The 21764-nt window shown below is 39.7% G+C and overlaps 1 protein-coding gene across 2 annotated transcripts in view; it reads right to left on the minus strand.

Moving 5' to 3' along the window:
- Positions 1-12065: 12065 nt before the first annotated feature.
- tbc1d22a (TBC1 domain family, member 22a) overlaps positions 12066-21764 on the minus strand; it is a 138119-nt gene continuing 128420 nt past the window's right edge. For both annotated transcript variants that reach the window (XM_028021139.1, XM_028021140.1), the window contains exon 14: positions 12066-16712. In XM_028021139.1, the coding sequence (XP_027876940.1) occupies positions 16584-16712 (129 nt within the window). In that variant the 3' untranslated portion in view covers positions 12066-16583. The remainder of the gene's footprint in view (positions 16713-21764) is intronic.

A 21764-nucleotide genomic window follows, 5' to 3' on the forward strand; every position in this document is an offset into this window, starting at 1 on the left:
CCTTTGGTCCTTTTTTGTTGCAGACGCAATAAGTGGAAGGAAATGATTAACATTCTCGGACAGTTTTTGGTGAATAACACGTCGCAGGCAAAAACTGGGTTAGTTCAGGGGTTCTCTGGAGCTCGTCGACCCAAAAGGTGAAACTGCTGTTTTTAACTAAGAGGAAGAAGGGAAAACAACAACAACTTTGACCTCAAGCTTGTTGAAAATCCTTAACAAGAGTCAAAGTTAAACAAACTGGAACAATGAAAAGACAAACAGATGCAGTTTGGAGGAAAAACGCTAAAGTTAATCTCATGCAGCTACACTGGTCTCTAAAGTCTACAAAGGCTGTTTTGAATTTCTAAACTATTTATTCTCCCTGTTTCTTTTCTTTGTATTTTCTTAGACCAAAAGAAAAATAGTACAAAGCTGTGACCAGACTAAAAACTAGAAATTGTTTAAGTTGTTTTTACTGTTGCAGGCCTTTTATGTCATATTTGGACCAGAACTGCACACCTAGACACAGAATCTTTTGACCTTCTCCTTTAGCTAAAGTTTCGTCTGAGTGAAGAGGATCGTTTAGCCATTTTAAATCAGTGAAAGGGATTTTTCAAGTGATTTAGTTCTAAACTTTGACTGGGCCATCCTAACAAACTGATGTACTTTGATTCAAATATCCCTTAGTGGCTCTGCTTGTATGTTTAAGTCCACTGTGACTAGTTTCCCCCACAGTAAGGTGCCGTCACCACCATGTTTTACATTTGGAATGGCCACAGGAAATCTTTGTTTCTGCGTTTATTTTTTCATTTGATCAAAGCCTTTCCTTCCACACGTTTATCTTTTCTTAGGTAATCATCTATTCTATTTAGGGTTATCTGTAGGAAAATGGAGGCAGAATACTAATAAAAATGGCATTTATCAGAATTTACATGAGAAAACCTTCAAAAACAACGCATTATTTTCCTTTTGCTTCACATTTATGTACTACTATAGACATTCCTGTCGCATAAAGCCCAAATCAAACACACTGCCATATGCAAACACCCCGCTGTTTGACGAAACCGTCCTGTAACGGGTCTGACAGGAAAGCCGGCTCACTGTTAAAACAACCAGAATCGAACACAAACATAAGAGATGACCCGCCAAACGGATTCTGTAGCATGTCGGCGTCCAACAGCTGCTGGACTCATTTCTGTTCTGCTCGTTGCTCTGCACACAACCCTGGAATCCATGCAGCGCCGTTTAAATCAACAGCACATGCCTGGCTGCACACTGCTTTGTAGCTCCTCCCAAACCTGCTCGGTTAGCTCCTCCCAAACCTGCTCGGTTAGCTCCTCCCAAACCCCTTAGAAACGCCGGCTGACCTACATGGTGATGGGAAGCAAGGCACTACTCTGTTTTTTGAGCCAGAATTAGTGTTGGAAACATCCAATCCTAACGACTAATGGTTATTATTAGACTAAAAGAGAATTGTGAAGCCTTTCCAAGATGTAACGCACAAAGAGACGCAGATAATCTTTAGAAACAGACCTAAATACTTCTACTTTGCACACCTTAAGCTCCGACGCACACTCTGGCATCTTTCCAGGTGGCGTCTCGTCACAGTGGGACGTTTTTGGCGACGCAAACCCAGCAGTCTGTAAACTGTCATTTGTCCCGGCAGAAACGACGGGCCCCGATCAAACCGGTGACGATCCAAGACTCCCTGAAGTACACAGCCGCCGTCACATAAGCGCACTGCGACTCCCACAAAGAAGCATGCCGCATTTACACGCAGAGAGCATAAAGAACCGGGACCCTAAGAGGCTTAACGCCGCAGTAAAATAAAGAAAAATCAATTGTGCCACCATGGTTTAACCTCGTGCTAATTCAAAAGAGGCCAACGAGAGTGTTTCCCTTTAATGTGTGAATGCATTTACTGCCCATTTGGCAGGACTGCGCGGGACGGGCGGCCAAATGAAAAGCGGAGGAACGACATTAGGACACAGATGAGTAGATTGCGTACCATGAGAGGGTCACAGCTAACTGTTCTGTCTTTATCTCTGCAGAGTCACTGAACCTTCAGCCGGATCGGGGTCGGCTGCCAAACATGCTAACTCAGCAGCTTTGGTCGGCTGACTGTAAAGGGGGAAGCACACATCCTCACACAGGAGAACGGACAGACGCTCAATATACTAACAAGCAACAGCACTGTTTTCAGAGAACGGGGGGGATTTTAGAGGTTTTGCCACACTTTGATAATCAAACAACTTCTAATGAACAGGTAACAGGTTACAGTTACTTGATTGAGCCACAAAATGATACTGTGTGTCTGGAAAACACACAAGGCTTAAAAGTGAGCCATTATCAGAAAAAGTAGAACGTATGCAACACTGGTGAACGTTTCCCAGAACTAACCAACATATCAAAACGTAAGCCCATGTTACAAAACAACATTTGAAGACCTACAGGCTTCACTTGCCTCAGTTAAGGTCAAAGTTCATGATTCAACAATAAGAAAGAAAACGGGGCTGGGCAAGAATAGTATGAGTGGGAGAGCTCCAGTCGGCAAACGTACTGCTTACTTAAAAAACAATAAACACGCAGCAACATTTTGATGATCCAGACTGATGGACTCATTCAGTATTTTTTTCGTCATACTTTATTGTTGAAGATCATCAAACAACTTTGTTCAACAGACTGCTCTGTCCTTCAGGACCTTGACAACTTCTAATTGATGGGATCCTTAATTCTGTCCTCCAGCAGAAAACCCTTAAGGAGAATTCCTGGTCATCACTTTGCGACCTTAATCTCTCTGAAAGTCTAGTAAAACCTAGTCTAGTCAAAGTCTGGACTTAAATCTAACAGGGATGCAGTGGCAGGGCACCAAGTGGACCATTTGTGATCAAAAACTCATCCATTGTGGCTGCAACAAAACAACTCTGCCAATAAGAAGTGAGCCAGAATGTCAACAGCAAATGCTCAATGGTGGTAGTTCCAGCCAGGGGGGTCCAAAGCAGTTAATTACTCTAACCACACTAAGCCAGCTTGGTTTACATAACTCGTCTTCCCTGGAATTGTTGCCGTTTTAATCACAATTAATTATAAGCTACAACTAACAGGATTTCCTTTCTGCTTTTCTGCACCTATGCGTCGCCATCATTTCTCTTATTGCTTCACACTTCCCACGGGCTGATGCAGCGCTATCCACGAAGGGTCGCAACTAAATATTCTGACACAGCCAATCTGCTCCGTCAGTGTCAGAATTACAAAAGTGCCCCCTTGTGTACAAAGAACCATTGTATATATACATAATAAAATAAAATAAAAAAACAGTGCCTTGAAACACAGAGGCTCTTTAATGAAAAGCACAAGTGATGCAACACTGTACAATGTCGGTTTTCCCCCCGACTGTGGCAGATGGTGTTCGGTTTAATCACATTTAATGCACAAAGCCTGTCAATGTCCGTCACTGTCAGTCTGCTGAGTGAGATACATCGGCAGCCGGTTAAAAGCACATCAGAGCGGGGGACTTACTGCGAGACGCCATGGCAACAGAGTTTAAGCGCTGCGCTGAATGGCCTGAGACCCATTTCTTAAGAGCTTCCGAGGGTATCAAGGTGTGACGCATCAAGCTTTACAAGTTGAGCACTTGCTGAGTTTTTAGGGAAAACATGCATTATTGGCATGCCGGCTGCTCAGAAAACAGCCATATCAGCAATGTGCCAGACTCGTAATCCGTGCCGGTGCATCCCGCGTTCGTTAAAGAGGATAAAACTGTCAAGTTTGAGGTGCTGGTATCAAAAGGTCTGAGTCAACTTTAACTGGGCCCCGAACAAAAGAAACTTAAAAGTAAAGTGCTTTGGGGAGGCCCAACGCCGAGAGTCCTCACAGATCTCATTTCAGCATGAGCCAGAGATGTTGCCCCGATTTCGATTTTTAAGTTTTGTTTAAAGCAAAGGTGTTTGGACTAAACCAGACGTTTAGCTATCGTAAAAGGCACGTATTCATTTTTATTCCCTCGCTGTCTGTTTCAACTTCCTGTTTTCGATCAGTTACCAAAGTTATTTCTACTTGCTGAATGCTGGGATATTTTCAGAGAGGTCAAAGTCAGAAGTTTGCATTTCTTTAGTTGGTAGAATTATCTTTTCAATATGTACGACTTGGGTCGAGCGTTTTGGGTTTCCTTCCACAAACTTTTCACAGTAGTTCACTGGAGTTTTGACCCATTCCTCCACACAAATTCTCCAAAGGATTGGGATCAGAATTTTGTTATGGTCACTCCAGAACATTGACTTTGTTCTCCTGAAGCCACTTTGTAACCACTTAGAGTCAGTGTTCGATTGGAAAACCCATGTGAGCCACAGTCTTTAACTTCCTGGCAGACGTCTTTAGATGTTGCTTCAACATTTCGATTTAACATTCTTTCCTCACGATGAGATCTACTTTAGGAAGAGTCCCAGTTCCTCCTGTGGTAAAAGAGCCACACAACATGCTTGCCCAGAAGCATCCCTCTCTTTCCTCCTGATGTAGCAAAGGCCATTATTTCCAAACAGTTCCACTTTAGCTTCATTAGACCACAGGACATGTCTCTAAAAATGAAAGTCTTTGGCTCTGCATGTATTTGCAAACCACAATCCGACTTTTTACGATTCTTTTGGAATAATGGCTTCCTCCTCTCAGCCCATGTCGAAACATTTCGTACCAACAAGCGTACATTTTGTTCGCTCACTGCGGATAATGACGTCTTACCAGCTTCACAAGGTTTTTTAGCTTTTGTTCTGGTCTCAATTTGCACATTTCGGACAAAAACACATTCACCTCTGGGACACAGAGCCTGTCTCCTTCCTGCACGGTATGATGGTTGGACATTTCCATCACGTATATGCTCAGGTATAACTGCTCGAACAGATGAACGCGGCACCTTCATCCGTTCATTTAGCAAATAGAAATCATTTGAGTAACTAACTGAGCAGGAACAAGGAACGTTTGAGGGGAAAAAAGTGTTTTGTGTGCGCAAAACTTTTGGTTTCAACTGTAGGGGTTTTACCATTTAAACATTGTTTTCAACTGAACTGGAAAAGTATACTTTCCATGTTCATAGCAAGTAAATGAATCATCAAGTCTGTGACTTTCCATGCAGAGCTAATGCCTGTCTGAAGACAAGACGAATTCAGAGCGACACGCATCTACAGGCCTGTCGATTCGGTCACCGTGATGCTGTCAGCGGCGATGAGGAGACGCGTAGCGGATTTGATAGCAGCTCAACCCCAATCAGGGTTACGTGATGAGTAAGCAGTCATAGAAAAAGAAAGTCTCAGAAGTTTTTTAATCACGCTCTGATTGTGTGAAGCGGGGTATAAATATTTCCTTTGCTGAAAGCGAAAAGCTCCTACCTGGTCAGAGGTTAAATAGGTAGCATGTCAAAGATGGCGCGTTAAAAGTCTGCGCCGCTTTTGATTCCGGTGGAATGACAAAGGTTTAAAAATATCCTAAGAAATTTCAGAGGACAGATGAGATCTTTGTAAGGAAGAGTTCAATCAAAGGGCAATCTTTAAAAAGACATCAAATGTAATCAGGGAAATAACATTGTTCTGAGAAATCTGCTTTTTTTAATATATTATTATTCCCCAATAATTCCAAGTCAGTTTTGGTTTCCACATTTGCACCGAATGTTCAACGGTTGTTTTGTGCGACATTTAAATCAAACATAAGCCTCACAGGCAGCTTTCAGCAGCGGGTCTACAGAAACCACAATGCCTCCACAGTGACCATGACAATCTTCTCAGGCGCCATTAGCCGTGCCTGCAGCGTTCCATCACAGGGAGCGTGCAGGTGTTTGATTAACCTTCTTAGCTGCATGAGAAATCAAGATAAAAAATAAAGGAGGAGGGGGGGAAAAAAAGTTTATGCCTGTCAGCATACATGTAGATTCAGACAGGAGTGTGAAATTAATGACTCAAAGTGGGAGTAATTCAAAAGCAAATGGGGAAAAAGCTCAGTTTGAGATCAGGTGATGGAAAACCTTTTCATTAAACCATATGCCAATGTAGCCGTTGTTGATAATTTTTGCTAAAACATTATTATATTGAGATTATTGGATAAGCAGCCTGTCAATTTGCAACATAAAAATATGTTGCAACAGCTTTTCAGTCTGTTCGTTTCACTGTTTTCCTGCCTTTAAACAACGGGATGAGGCTAAGCTATCAGAGCTAACGAAAAGGATACGAATGTCCTGGGTCTCAGCAGTGAGACGTCCTGATATCACGTCCTCCAACATCCCAAGATATCTACAAGTTTGCTCCAGACATGTCCATTCTGATGAGTGTCTAAATTCGCTTTGTTGGTGTTGTGTCATAATGTTTTGCTGTGATTTTGTTCAGGTGACTCAGGTTCAGTTACATTGAGTTCATTTAAGTGGGTCAACCTTGTTCAGGTCGGGCAACTATTTTATATGTAGCATAGTCCAAGTTTTGTCAGCGGATATTTGGGTTATTACATTATTGCAAAGTAAACTATTTTACTAGTGTTATAAAATTTACAGTATTAATACCGATATGTGTTCTGATTTGTCCTCTTCAAGGCAAACCGACGTATGAAATGGATCTGCTCAATCCAGACCGAGTTCCAGCGCTAAATCTGGGTCACTGCGAGATAAACGCCACAACATCGGACCGACATGCACGTAAATTAAAGAGGCGATACAGCAAGACCGTGGTGGATCAACAAGCTACAGAGACTGTGTTTTCATGATTTACCCCAGAAGAGGAGCAAGTCGGAGACGCTGAGGAGGAAACCCCAGGAGAGAAGCTCAGCAAGGCTGCTCACTCTGAAGAGGAACATGAACCATTTGTGTTGAAATATGTGTTCAGTTGGAAGTGGCTGTTTTCTCTCATTTCATAATTTAATGTGGTAAACATTCATGAAACGTTTAATTGAAGCACTTCATGTTGCATGAAATTAATCACATTTCAAGTAAAAATGTGATATCTAAAATGTTTCAAGTAATAAATATATACAGTACAGACCAAACGTTTGGACACACCTTCTAATTCAATGGGTTTTCTTTATTTTCATGACTATTTATAAGGCAAGAAATCCCACTTATTAACCTGACAGGGCAGGTTGACCTATGAAGTGAAAACCATTTCAGGTGACGACCTGTTGAAGCTCATCAAGAAAATGCAGAGTGTGTGCAAAGCAGTAATCGCAGCAAAAGGTTGCTACTTTGAAGAAACTAGAATATAAGGGGTATTTTCACTTTTTTGTTTAGTGCATATTTCCACATGTGTTATTCATAGTTTTGATGCCTTCAGTGTGAATCTACAATGTCAATAGTCATGAAAATAAAGGAAACTCATTGAATTAAAAGGTGTGTCCAAACTTTTGGTCTGTACTGTATGTAATGAAAGATTATATTTTAAATAAACATTTTATGTGATTTAAGTAAACAATTATATTCAATTTTGCAGTAAATATTTAATATAACAAGCAAACCAGACGAAAGAGCCCATCTTTAAACAATTAATGTGTAATTAATTAGTTCAGAGTAAGCAATAAGGGGGACAAGTAAATCTTATGAACTAGATCACACTTTAAGGAAATATTTGTTGTATTTAACATATTTCAGGTAAGAAGTGAACAGGTAATGAAATAGATCCTGTCCTAGAATTGTATGTAATTGAACATTGCAGGTAACAAATGTGATGATCATCTGACGTAACACTTTTTTTGAACATTTTTAAAAATATTTTTTAAATGTAAAATTAGTTAAAAAATAAAAAAGGGGTCAAAATGGAATAAAAATATGCGCCCCATCTATTTCACATGGATTTTGAGTTAATAGGTCACATGACCTAGAAGCTATTGAAGAAAAATACAAAATTTTGACTACAGCAATAGCTAAAAAAATATAAAAAGTGTTGAAATGTAATAAAGATGAGTGTGCTTCATCTTTACAGTCTAGTAGAACAACTTCACTCTGATTTTGAGTTAATGGGGCACACGATTTGGAAGCTATTGAAGAAAACATATTATTTAATATTAAAATTATTTAAAATATTGAACATGACTTTTAATTTTAATAGAGGATAGTGTGCCTCGTGTAATAGCATGAATTACCACTTCTTTTGCATCAGCTGGTCACAAGGCAAGGCATTTATTTACAGGAGTGTGTGGTTGGAAATTGAACCTCCGAGCGCTAGAGAACAGCTGGCCAGAATTAGCGTTCATAAATCGGATCAACCTTGAGCTAAACACCCCTTACTCCGCAGAGCGCAGATATCCAATATCCAACTTGAAAACAACTTCGCTACACTCGGTAACACAATGACAACGCCGGAATAAAGTTTGTTTCAGTATGTGGCCTTTAAAGATGGCGCCAAGCGACCGCGCGAGACGTAAACGTCGTACGCAGTGACGTCGGTTCCAAAGCTCTATAGGTGGCTACAGGCTACCGACACGCCATCTGCTACTACGCTGGCGCACTGCTGGGTATTTCATCAAGCAGTTTAGGAAAAACCAGACAGAAGACAAAGATTTCAAATGTTTGAGGCGAAGCCAAAGGGAATCGTTTTAGTGACGAGCTTTGGACCCTGTCTCTTCCTTCATGTTGGATCATGAAGGCTGACCTCAACTTAGGCAAATGACTGTCACAAAGTCTCAGTAAAAGTTTTATACTGGTAAGCAGTGACGGGGATTATTCGCTTTTCTCACCTGTTCTTGAATTTCTACACGTCTTTTCGAGGTCCTTTCAGCCTACTTCATGTTGTAAGATGAAATATCTAACAGTCCAAATTTAGCTAAACTGCGGGTTTTCATTGGCAGTTGGAAAATGAAGAGAAAAAAAAAACTGGATTGAATTAGCGTCAGCTCGGCTAAATAGGGCAAAACCCTGTAATAGATGCACAGACACCCAGAATATTCAAACTGAAAAAAGCTTTAAGCCATAATATAAAATAAGATTAGAGGTTGATTATATTTGAAAATACATTATATATAACCAGTTTCTACATAGGTCATTTCTAATGAGTTTTTAATAATATTAAGCTACCTTAATATCTCAATTTCAGCCAATCAAACTGCTGTTTTATCAGTGGAGTAACTAAACCATTATCACCTAATAATAAGTTTTGAGAAATTGCAACCTCAGAGAAAAAAAATCCCCTTTTCAAACACAGTAATTATAGCCACATAATAACATAGGCTGACCTCCCTTTTTAACTGTTATTTACCGGTAGTATGTGTAGCGTTAGTATTTAATCATTATTATAACATAATAATGTTATAATTATTATAGCATAATTATAATAATTATGTAATTATAGGCATGCAGTCTATAATTTTGAATAACCACAAAAAAATTAGAACAAGAAAAAAAAATAAGAGAGAAATCCATCAATAAATCTAATTTTACATTTTTGTGAGTATCACAAAAAAAACCTGATGGTTTTTCTGGGGGTCATTCCTGAACCAGATCTTATTAAAAAAAAAATAAAGATTTTATATGAAGAGAAAACTTTTTTAACAAAGTAAATGCCAATAAATTGTTGCCAAGGCATAAATCAAACTGCTTCGTGTTATTTTGACGACACGCTACATGTGACTAAAGTGTTATTTTGTATTCATTTTATTCTGGAATCACCGGGAAATTGTAAAATTATGAAGCTCACCCAGATAATGTCGGATATCAAAAAGCATGCACGCAACTTACTGAAGGGAAATGTATTTTCATCCTTGATAAAAGATGGAAAAATGTATATATATATATATATATATATATATTTTAAAAAAATCAACAAAGTGTTCCACGTGAGCAGTCGGAAATGACTTCTCACCAGATTCCCAACATGTGTAAAGCACTTTGTTGATTTTTTTGTTTGTTTTGCTTGTGTATAGCATTGTATAGTTCATAGCAACAAAAAAAAAAGTATGTCTTTTGAAATGTTCGCATTTTGTTGCGTTGCAATCGCATATGTTGATGGATTTTGTTAGGATTGAAATATTTAGAAAGGGGAAGGACACATAAAATAAAGTCTGAAAATTATGACGTCCTGTTTTAAAATTTGTGTGCAAATTTAGAGACCAATGTGCTTCACTGTGGCCCAGTTAAGATAAAAAGTTACGTTTTGGACTCATGTGTCCTGCAAAACTGCAGCGATATCTCTTATTTAGCTTTTCTCTACAAACTCTATTCCTTGTAATATGTAAAATTTTCCACGATTTGAGTCTGAAAACTTCCTAAACCTAGCTTTAGTGTGTCTCCAGATTTCTGCCTTAGGGAAAGTGAAAAGCAGTAAAACGACTCACTGGGAGAGGTTGATTACAGCCGGAACATGTTGGCTTATAAACCTCTAAATCAGGGATTTAAATGCAGTACGCAAACTGTTTAAACAGTGAATGAAAACAAACGTATCAAATATGTAAAGGGGAAAAAAAAGAAGAAAGAAAGAAACCTAGAAGCCACTTCAGCCGTCGTCGAATCCGTCCGTGCTCGTGTGTGTGTGTGCGTTTTGGGAACTCACACGAACAAGCAGATACCTTCCTGCGACCATTGTTGGTTTTAATGTGTTTTTAATTTCCCATGAAGTGACTGGTGTCCTCGGTGACCGCCGCTCCATAATTGGTTGCCGGTGTGAACATCAGTCAGCTTAACGAGAGCAGGGGGCTGGGAGGAGGGGAGCCTTGGCTGCAACCTGCCACACACACACACTTTCTCACAGATGGGTAAGCAGTCACTGTCTTTGGAAAAAGGAAAAAAAAAAAAAAAAAACACTCCGCTGCACGTCTTCCACAAAAAATAAGCAACTGGTTTACCTGTTAGACGCCATGTCAACCGCCTTACCTGCTCATGTTTGCGCAAAGGCAAGCAAGCGGTTGTGGAGAAGTCCTGAACAAAAACAATTCAATGTTCTGCCATCGTCATCATCGTCATCGTCATCACCAAACAGAACCTACAGGAAAAGTTTTAACACCACACGAGCAAATAGTTCGTCTTATTGCAACCACAGCTTGCTGTATTGTTGGGATTTTACGCAACAGACAAACGCAAAGCAGTGCATCACGTCGGGCGTCTGCATTTCACTCACTTTATGAAAATACAGCAAACTAAAATCCAGTGTTCTTTGTATTTTACTGAGAAGAAATAAATAAATTGTTGACCTCTGACTTTTCATTGTGGTGAGAGAATATTTTCCGCCATTTTTTCATGGAAAAATTCTAATCAGAATTTTCCCATGCCAAGTTATTTCAAGAGTATCAAACTCGTTTTCATTTCGGGTCACATCGACATCATGAGTGTCGTCAAAGAGTCTGAATGTATTGATGAAACCCATTAAAAAAACTGCTAAAATATCAATAAGAAGCTACCAACGCATTCGATGAGCATTCCGTCATGTTAAATATGATCCAACATCTTTTCACATCGATGTACTTTGCCACTATGCAGACAAAAACTGCCTTGATTTGATAGATGAAATAATATTTAAGCAAGAGGGCCACATAAAAAAGTTACGGCGGGCTGGATTTGGCCCCAGGGAGTCGAGTTTGACACACGTTTTAAATAATTTAAGATTCAAAAGAAGTGGAGAACAGATGCTTACCATTAAAAGGTAAGAAATACAAAGAAGGATTACAAAATTATGTTTAAAATCCTGATATAAAATGGTTTAGAGGCCACAGAAGATGGAAAATTGTCTCTTTTTTTTAACTTAGAAAACATTTGCAAACTAAAGGAGAAAAGAAAAACTTAGGCTGCAAATCTAAGACATAAGTACAGTCTTAAGATGAATCAATATGAAAAACCTGTTTTGTGTTTCCCAACAAGAAGAAACTCATTTGCTCGCGCTTTTCCAGACTGCGTACAAAAAGTTGGAATACAAATGAACCCGAATAAAATAATCCCGATATAATACATTAAAGTTTGTGGCTGCAACGTGAAACTTCGAACCGGTACGAGAAGAGCGCACTTGCAGATCGCTTTAAATCAGGACAGCTGTGCGTGTTTCCTGGAGGCGAAGCGCCCTGAAGCGTCGTCCGACGAACCTGCAGCAGGACGCCACATATTCAGACAAATCATGCATTTCAACACAAGAGAAAAAAAATGCTTTTTTTTTTTTTTTGGTATTCCATATATAGGATTTATTTACACTTTCTATTTACAGATATTTGTTTCTGTACATGTATTGAAATTCAATTCAATAGACAGTACTGTCACTCACACGATCTGGCAAATATTAGCTTTCTTTCTCAGCTCTGTGGAGCAAAAGACACAGAAGAGAGGAGGCTTGTTTCTTCATTTTGGTTTTCACAAGTTTAGACTACCGGAAGAAAAGAAAAAAAAAACCAAGAAAGAAGGAAAGAAAGAAAAGCAGAAGTGTTGCTATTTTTCCCGAAAGCTGCCTGATGATGCTTGAAGTCTTCTCTGTGTGGGCTAATAGAAAGAGAGTCGGCCCCCAGCCAGATGCCACCGATCGCCATGGAGACGAGGGGCGACGCGCAAAGGAACCGGTGGCGGGCTAATTTGAGATTAGCAGCAAGTGATTTTGTTTGAGTTTGTTTATTAAATTGTCGCGCGTGCGTGGAGACGTCTGATTCGTGTCGAAAGGAAACGGCTGTGCCTTAAAAAAAAAAAAAAAAACTGACTGAGGGAAGGAGGGAAAAAAAACAAAAAAACAGAGAAGGGGAAGCTGTAATTCGCCCGCGGCTCGCAGACACGCACTGAAGACGACCAACTCCCCTCGACGCTTTTCATATCAACACAAATCTGTGCATTAAGGCAACTTAAGATGAATAAAAGCAGAACTTTGTGGAGAAAAACGTACAGTTTGCAAATCCCTGCCCCGCCTGTTAGTTAATGCCGCTTCGCCTGTCGAGCTAAAAGCAGCGGCGACTCCAACGTGTGCGACAAATCTTACAGGGAGCCGAGATGACCTGCGGGTTTTACCAGCTTTAATGTATTATTTCCATCAGTAGAAATAATACGCCTCTAGAAGAGGGTTTTTACATGAAATGAGTCTGTAATTCTGACACATCTATTGCTACCTCAGGTAAAAGTGTAAAAAGACCTTTTTGAGTCTGGGGAAGCTATTTTTCTTTTTAAGTGTCAGGGTATTTTTTTTAATTTTTTTTGAAGAATTAAATTAAAATAGAATCGAGGAGTTCATGATGCCGCGCTCTCTGACAGGATTTCCAGGGACTCTGGAAGAGAAACGGATGATTCACCAAATTCATTACATTTTTTTATGCTCCACATTCACTAAACCATAGTTTACATTTGTGATGGTGGGACAAAAGTATATCTGGATTAGTGTGTTTTGTTTTTGCTGTTGTTTCTGGACTTATAAATATCAAAACCTTATTCTTTACTCAAACGGAATGTGTTCCTGCCTTTTCTATTTTGAAGAATTGATGAAAAATGAATGGCCTTTTCTGTCAAATGAGGAAAAACATTTTTGTTTTGGGGTATTTCTGAAACGCTTCTTAACATTAAAGAGTTATTTTATAATGATTCTTATTAACTGTGTTGACTTTGTATGCTGCATTTCAAAGGCCTTTCACGCATCTTTACCACAGGTAACAACAACATATGGAGGAAGGTGTTAAAGCTCTCAAACTCCACCAATAGGAGTTTATGAAAACTTTACGAAAAGAAAAACGCTTTGACTTTTCAGCAGAGTAATAAAGTCTCCTAAAAAGATATTAAACACAGATATTCTCAAAGAATCGAGGAAAATACTCTCACTGATTTGTGTACCTTGGTGGGGTTTTTTGGGAGATGGCAACACTGCTGCGCCTTTTTAGCTCCTCAAATGCCGAGTGAAAGCCTCGGCCCTGCTCATGCGCACAAGTTCCAGCATCAGGGCTTGACGGGCCTGCAGAGGAACAGGGGCAGGTTCAGTAAACAAATGCCACACTTGTAGTAATAGTGCGTCAATAAGTGCCCAGGGAAGAATGAAGCAGCTCAGGTTGATGGTTTTACGACCAAACAATGTATAGACAAAGAAAAACAGGAAACTGTAAACCTCCAGGGTACATTTGCGTTAATCCGGATGGCTTAGAGTCAGGCACAACTTAACGTAAACATTAGTAGCTATAAAAAAAGAAAAAGAAAGAAAGAAAATAAAAAATTAACTGTCGTGGATGATTTTTGTTTTTTTTTCTTTAAATGCTGATTGAAAGAAGTGGATATACATCACAAAGAGAGAAAGCAGAAGGAGAGAGGAAGGAGCTGTGGACTTTTTAAATTAAGTGCAGTTTTTCTTGTCACACAGCACAGGAGATAAGGGGCTTGTGAAAAGAAAAAAAAAAAAAAGTCCCAGTGTGTGATCAAAGACTGACAGCTCTCAGAGAAAAAGCGCTGAAACTTCCAAAGGAACACAACACCCTCCCTCTCTCTCTCCCTCTCGCCCCGTCTCCCCTTCACACACACCTACGCTCGCCGTCTCTGCCGGCGCACGGTGACAATAATGGATCCTGGCGGAGGCGCTGCAGGAGGCTGCGGATGTTAACCGCTTTTTGAGTTATGTCATCCAGTGTCTTGATTATCAGACCGCCGCCGCCGCATCCCTGCGAAGAATTACGACGACGAGCCCCGCGACGTGACAACGGGAAATTAGCAGGAAAGAAATATTCTCTTCTTGATTTAGGCATTCTGCTGGACTGGAAAGGGATTATCTCATAAGTGTGTATGTCTACATGTGAAAGATGGAGCGGAAAGGTGTGTTAGTTTTGTTATCACACCAACTGCCAGGAAGCTCATCCGTTTATCCGTCCGTCGCACCAATTCCAGCATCCAACCAGCTCACAAACCGTTTTTTTTTCCCCTATCCAAAGAATATATCTACTAGATCATCAGCCATGTTAGTTTTGTCCTTTCCTTCTTGCCATATTTATTTATTTATTTACTTCCTGCCATGTTTAGATTTGAAGTCTGATCTATGGAAGAAGATCAGGGTCACTGAATTTAAAAAAAAAAAAAAAAAATCTGATATTTTTGCTCCAAATTCTGAGTTTAAACAAAAACTCTGAATTTAAGCTTAGAATCCTGATTTTGATCTTCTGATACAAGTCAGAATTCTGAGGAGAGAATTGAATTATTATATTAATATTTTCTATTATTTTGAGAAAAAAGTGAAATTTTTGAGAAAAATGTCAGAATTCTGAGTGTAAGGAAAATAAATTCTGATTTAAAAAAAAGTATATATATATTTTTTCTCCAGTGGCCATAATCTCCTCCCGTACTGACCTACATCGACATTTCTGCCATAAGTTTATAGCAAACAACTCTATCGATATTTTTAAAACTTGGATTAGAAGAACTGAAAACTCTGCACATTTCCATCTTGAGGACTGTGTATATTTTACATGATATGAACAGACAGACTGCAAATGACAGATCTGAACTCAGGACTCGACTATTTTCAATTACATTCCATCATAGCAAATATTCCTGATTTGATCCAAAAATATTTACACTCCAGCTCCAGTGCAAAATAGGAGCAATTATCTAACATTTCTTCTGCTTTAAAAAGTAAAAGACATGGCTAAAGACGGAGGCCTGGGCTCCCATTTTTAACTACATCACAGATTCTGAGGCGTTTAGATGGATAAACTGTTTATGCTAACCTCAGTTCAGACGCTTTATTCTAGAATTAGCAGGATTTCACTCTAGTAAATTAGAAAGACATCTTAGTGGAACTGAAAAACGAGAAAAATCCAAAACATCTTTTGTCCCCCCGTCGCTCTGAAATGACAAATTTAGTGAGATCTGAGGTAGCGAGCTGATGGCGAGACGTAGCCCTTTGTGAACAGGCGACCTAAGACAAAGTCGGCCCCTCTCCATCCTGACGGTGTTATCATTTTAAACGTGGGGTGAGCTTCTCCGGACGCCGTTTTTACCTTCCACTCTAATGTACGGGGAGTGTGAGAGGATGAGCGGGAGGAAGTGAGGAGGGGAGGATAAAAGGGAGAGCAATTTGCTGAGTGTTGGATTCTCGGAACCCGATCTGTGCCGTCGGAACCTGGGAAACCGACTGAATCAGTTTCCCCCTCATGTCGCAAAAAAAAAACTGCAGACGCCTTCAAGATTTGTAAATCCTCTATTAATAAAAAGAAGAAAAAAAAGTGTCCTTCTGCTGTCTTTCTTCATATTTATACACTAAATAAAGGGTTTTATTTTGCCAAGGGGAGCAAAATAAACTAAGTATTGCTATGGTAGTGTAAAATGATGCAGATTTTAACCCCAGGCGGTGTGGGGGAACTGTTCATGATCCTGCATCAAGCTGTGTGGTTGTTCGACGACAAAAAGGAAAACAACAAACTTGCAATCATCAGTATTAATGATCTGTTTCTGCATCAGACTGAGGATGAACGCACGTTTCAGTGCCGGTCATAGAGATAATTTAAAAAGAAAAGGCTCCGGATCATCGTGTCAAAATGCTACACCATCAAGTCACTGTTTGATTCGAATCTCTTAGTAGCGGAAAGGCCCACTGGAAATATGGGCAAAAAAAATAAAAAATAAAATAAAAAGAGGGGGGAGTGGTTAGGAAAATGGGAGGAGCCTGTGAGTCCAGCAGGCGGCGAAGGATGAGGAAGAGGACGAGGAGGTGGAGACGCTCTCATCATCTCTTGTAATGGTTGGGCGCGTCGGCGAAGGCGAACTTCAACCTGTAGGCTTCAGCCAGCAGCACGCTCACTTCCTCGTTGCCCCAGTGCATCGTGGGGAGGTTCTGCAGCAGGATCATCAGGCCCTGGTGAGACGGACGCAGCAGAAACAGAAACGATTTTTATTTGTTTATTGATTTAAATGGTAAAGAAACTACTGCGACAGACTGGCGACCTGTCCAGGGTGTACCCCGCCTCTCGCCCGGAACGTAGCTGGAGATGGGCACCAGCAACCCTCCCGACCCCATTAGGGACAAGGGTGAACAGAAAATGGATGGATGGATGGATGAAGAAACTACTGAAACAAAGACGCTGGCTGGCAAAGACAAATCCGCAGCTGATCGAGTTTAAATTAGGAAGGAAATGAATAACACTTCTCAGACTGTCGGGGCAGAAAATTAAAATGGGGCTTTGTTTACAAAAATTCACTATTAAAAAGCTTTGTAGATGAAAGTATTGTGGATGTGTTTGACCTGCCTAAACTTAGAAAGAAAACCTGTAAAGACACCGTGCAGCAACCCGAATGAAAAATCAAATTAGCTTTAACTCAATGCTAAAGGAGCTAATGCTAACTTGACTTCATGCCATCTGTTTTGAATTCATCCATTACAGTTCTTTTCATCTTAATCTTGCCCAACTGGAGCCTAATTGACATCCCAACAACTCTAGATCAGCTACTTTCATTCTTCCAGTCGTTCGCTAATAACAAGCGGTGACAGACGACACGTGATTTTTAAACTCTTGACAGTCCTGGTGTTTGTCTTGGACAGACAGCTGGAAAAAGCTGGCCTAGTTATTCCTCCTGCTCGGTCAAGCAAGCAAAAAAAGACGCTCTGATGACTCTTTCCATCTAAAAAAAAAAAAGAGAGAAAAAGAACAAAAGAAGGAAAGTCTGTGCAGCTGCATCACTTTTCCTGACCTGGTTCGTGGTAGAGTTGTTGAATGGAGCTGATTAGGGCCTATTTTGAGCAGTTTGAGCAAAAGTCAGATACTGTGATGTTTTATTCATTCTAAGGCTTGTTTACCGTGGAGGTCTACTCTGACCTCTGGACTGGATTTGGTCAAATTAAATTACATTTCAGTTTCGTGGTGGACTGAGAAAAAAACCCAAACTTTTTTCAACTGTTTACTAGGATGAACAACAACAAAAACCAACAAGATTCAAGTTGAGTGCATTTTAGGTGGATTCAACATTTGATTATCTGCCAAATTACTACCTTTTGAGGAAGACGATTGCTGATTTTGACAAACCTTCACTAACACGAAGGCCTTACAATGTGATTAGAATAGATCAGATTGGATGTATGAAAGTAATTTTAACTCTAAATCTGTCAGGGTCAAATATTTAGAGCTTAGCTATGGTTAAATTCTTTTTACCCCCTATTTGTGATTTAAAATATGGTAAAACATGCCGTAAAACACGTCCTAAAACTAGTTTTTAAATCAAATTCCTCCTTTGTTGTTTGGCTTATGACTTCTTCTAAGGTTTTTGTGTTGCTTCCTTCAGTAGATCTAGGCGCAGCGCCACCACAGGTGAGAGAGGGAACAGGTTTTTCAAAGGGGTTGACGGAATAGTGAACGGCACCGGCTGAAAATGGAACAAATGTTGCAATTTTGGTTCCCAATCGAACAGAGTCTGCCGGACTGCCAGAAAACAACCAGAAAATTTTCAACAGCATTACTGTCCATGGATAAGGTCATTGTTCTCGTCACCAAAGGGAAAGTGAAACACAGACAGTGTTGGTAACAGATGTGGTAAGGGCAGCGCTGAATTATTTTACACGCCATTTAGCTTGAGCAAGACTCATTCCAAAAACTTTGACGCTCAGAAAATCTTGGTGTTTTTGGACTAGTAACAATTAAAAACCTTTGTAGTCTCGATATCTGCAGCCTGTAAGGAGAGTAGAGCTCTTCCATGACGCATTTAAGCCTTTTAATACAATCGAAAGCTACTCTTTTAAAGACTAGACTCGATTAGATGCAACTCTGTGTAAGGCTGTCACATAGGTTTTTACTCAAAGTCTACAGCTGAGCTACTAACCTAAAAATAGAAAAAATGAAGGAAACAAAAAAAACAGAAAAGTGCCAGGTAAAATTCAGTGACACTTGACAATTTCCTGAGGTTTCAGCTCTGTACATTACTTGGTAAGTTAGGAGATAGACAACAACAACAACCCACATCGTCTCTCTCTCTCACACACACACACACACACACCCCAGCGAGAGTTCAATCTAGCCAACTAATGCCTCTCTCTCAAAGGGGAATGAGGCTGGTTAGCGGTAAGACAGAGTGAAAATGCGTGCGTGTGTGCAGGCATGCTGCGGATTGGTGTCCCAGAAGCTTTCATCATCAAGGCTGAAATCATTGCCGTGACAACAGGGTTTACAACCAATCACGGTGTTGATAATCACACGAAAAGACAAATCACGGTGGGGCTTCGGTGTCTGCACTCATCTGACTCCACACAGTTCGCGGCTTTCTGAAAGGATGAGACCCCGTTCCAAACGGCTTTTTTTCTTTTCTCCTTCCTCCCCTCCAACACAGGTTAAAATATTTAAACTCCTCTTTTCTGAGCACGTCAGAGGAACTCGAAGTTTCCACGCGCCTCTTACCAAAACTGCAGAGAAAGTCAAGCAAATCTTTAAGCAGATCAATTTTGGCTTTTCGCATTAGTTTACCTTTCTAAACCAAAAGGTGTTGAGCTCCTACTAATTCTTCTCCTCCGCGCTCGCTTTTAATGAGACGACCCGGTGACACCAACAGGAAGAATTTGTATTCTGCTTGAGGGTGAAAAAGAAACAAAAAAAAACCCCTACATGTCTTCTTTGACTAATTAATCTCAAAACTGCGATTGAAGCCAGAATTCACATGTCACACTTTGCTTCACTCTTTCTCCTCTGAATACATTAAAATTGAACCCAGCAAGAAAAGCTTTTCAATCCCCAAACTTAGCTCTGCTTTTCTTAACTAAGCAAGGAGAGTAGCTGGTAAGTAGCTTATTGAATGATTTCTTTATATGCCTCAGGCCTTTAAGATGTGCTAACACCATGTTGGAGTGCTTAAAATAATCTGGCTGCAAGACAGCGCTGATAAAATGAAGAAAACCCAGCAGATTTCAGCCTCTCAAGGTATTAAACATGAAACAGGATTTTTTTATTTATCCTACAGAAGACCCAACACCTCATTAAAAATTATTTGAAAAGAATGTTTATTTTAGACTAAAGCACTCATGGTTTGAGAGGCTTGAGTAAGATGTGCATTGTACTTTCCAAACGGAGAAGCTATTAGTTTTAATACGTTTTTGATTACTTTTGTTTATCTTTTGGATTTTTGATACATACATAGAGAATATACCGATGGAAGATGCTTTACAGACATGCTCGTAGCTAGGCAACTGCAGCTTTAAAACAATGTTACCTTACTAAAAAATGACAGCAGTGCTTGTTTTTTCTCTTCTTTATCAAAGCGCTGTTTGTCACAATCGCAATAATTTCAACATTTGTCTTTCTAGTTAGCTAAGCTAAAGCGGCTAACTAGCCTTGTTGACAAATAGGTGTAGGAGGACTATTGCTGTGTAACTCTATGTTACAAACAGCTGAAGAAACACTGGTAACTAAGGGAATATTCTTTGGCAATATATTGAAAAAACTTTAACTATTGAAAAAAATATGACAGCGCATATTAGGAGTTTGAAAACTTGGTGCTAGTAACCAGATTGTGTATTAATTCTGCACATTCTTCTTTTCTAAATTTCATACCTTTCCAAACTCGATCTAGATTTTGTTGGGATGTTTTAGTAAAAATGTAAACTTTTAAAGTTATTTAACCGTTCTTGGGTGTTATCCCAAAACAACAAAAATAGTTTGGGATTTTCAGAATGGGGTATTGACCAATTCATTCTGTTTTTGGTACATGGACGACATCGACTCACCTCTATTTCAGATTTTAACTCGTCAAAAATGGATGACAGGATTCTTTATATCAACGTTTGCAAACTTTGGTACTTTTATTATAGCTGTAAGGGAAAGAAACTGGCAGCTTTAGTGTTTTGTTTGCCTTTTTAATCAAACTAAGTTTAAGAAACATAGGTCCACAAAAACTTGCATTAAAAGATCAAAAGCATCACAAAAGAATCCTCTGCAAGCATCTTTTTATAAAATGATCATCAAATCTATACCAAAACACAAAAAAATTAAGTTTTAAAAACACGCGTGCCGTGGTAAATCAAGAATAAAGCATAATAAATCATAACCAAACACGGAGAAGCTCCATTCAGCGTCTATGCACCACAGATGTGGAACAAGCTTCCAGAAAACTGCAAAACAGCCGCAACACTGAGTTTCTTTAACTCAATGAGTTGCTCTTTAACCATAATAAATGGGACATATTTGATGTGTATTCATGATCTTTGTGGCATCCATCAAAATGTTTGTCTCTGGTTTCTCAATTGTTGACTTGACTCTGTGTGGCTTTTTCCTGTGTTTTTTTATGATGTAAAGCACTTTGAACTGCCTTGTTGCTGAAATGTGCTGTACAAATAAATGTGATAGATTGGAAAATAAAAGTCAAACTGCAGCGTTGTTCATTATTAGATGTCTGTCCTTTAGAAAAAACTAAAATAAAATACTTTCTAATCATCCAGGCCTTTCAAGACTGAGTTGGAACCTCTGCTAAATAGTATGGTCTTAAAAAAAACAGAGACGACCCCTTGAGTTTAAAAGATTGAACAGGTGAGGTCCCTCTCGGTTTAGAAAGCCAAAGGCCTCTGAAGACTTCTCGCTCTGGAGGGGAAGGAAGACGAAAACCCAGCCTGATCAGAATTCTGCCTCGCTCTCTCTCATCTGTATTCACCGGAGCGGCGGCATCAGCTCCTTGCTTTCATCCCTCGCCCTCTTTGGTACATTTGAAACCCACCGCATTTGCTGTCACAGAACTGTAGGCCGGAGTGGCTTTAGGTGTTTTGAGATTTGTGTTATATTGCATCTGGTACCTAGGGCAAGCAGTTCGATACCTTTAAAGGAATTAAGCATTGTTATTATACCCGAGTTGGAGAGACCATGCCTATTATCGCCCAGGTTTTTGATTGGCATGAATTATTAGTGTTAAGGTCATTCAGACTACTATATAAAGAGGAAAA

Source organism: Xiphophorus couchianus, chromosome 6 (assembly GCF_001444195.1).
Source record: "Xiphophorus couchianus chromosome 6, X_couchianus-1.0, whole genome shotgun sequence".
Taxonomy (NCBI): Eukaryota; Metazoa; Chordata; class Actinopteri; order Cyprinodontiformes; family Poeciliidae; genus Xiphophorus; species Xiphophorus couchianus.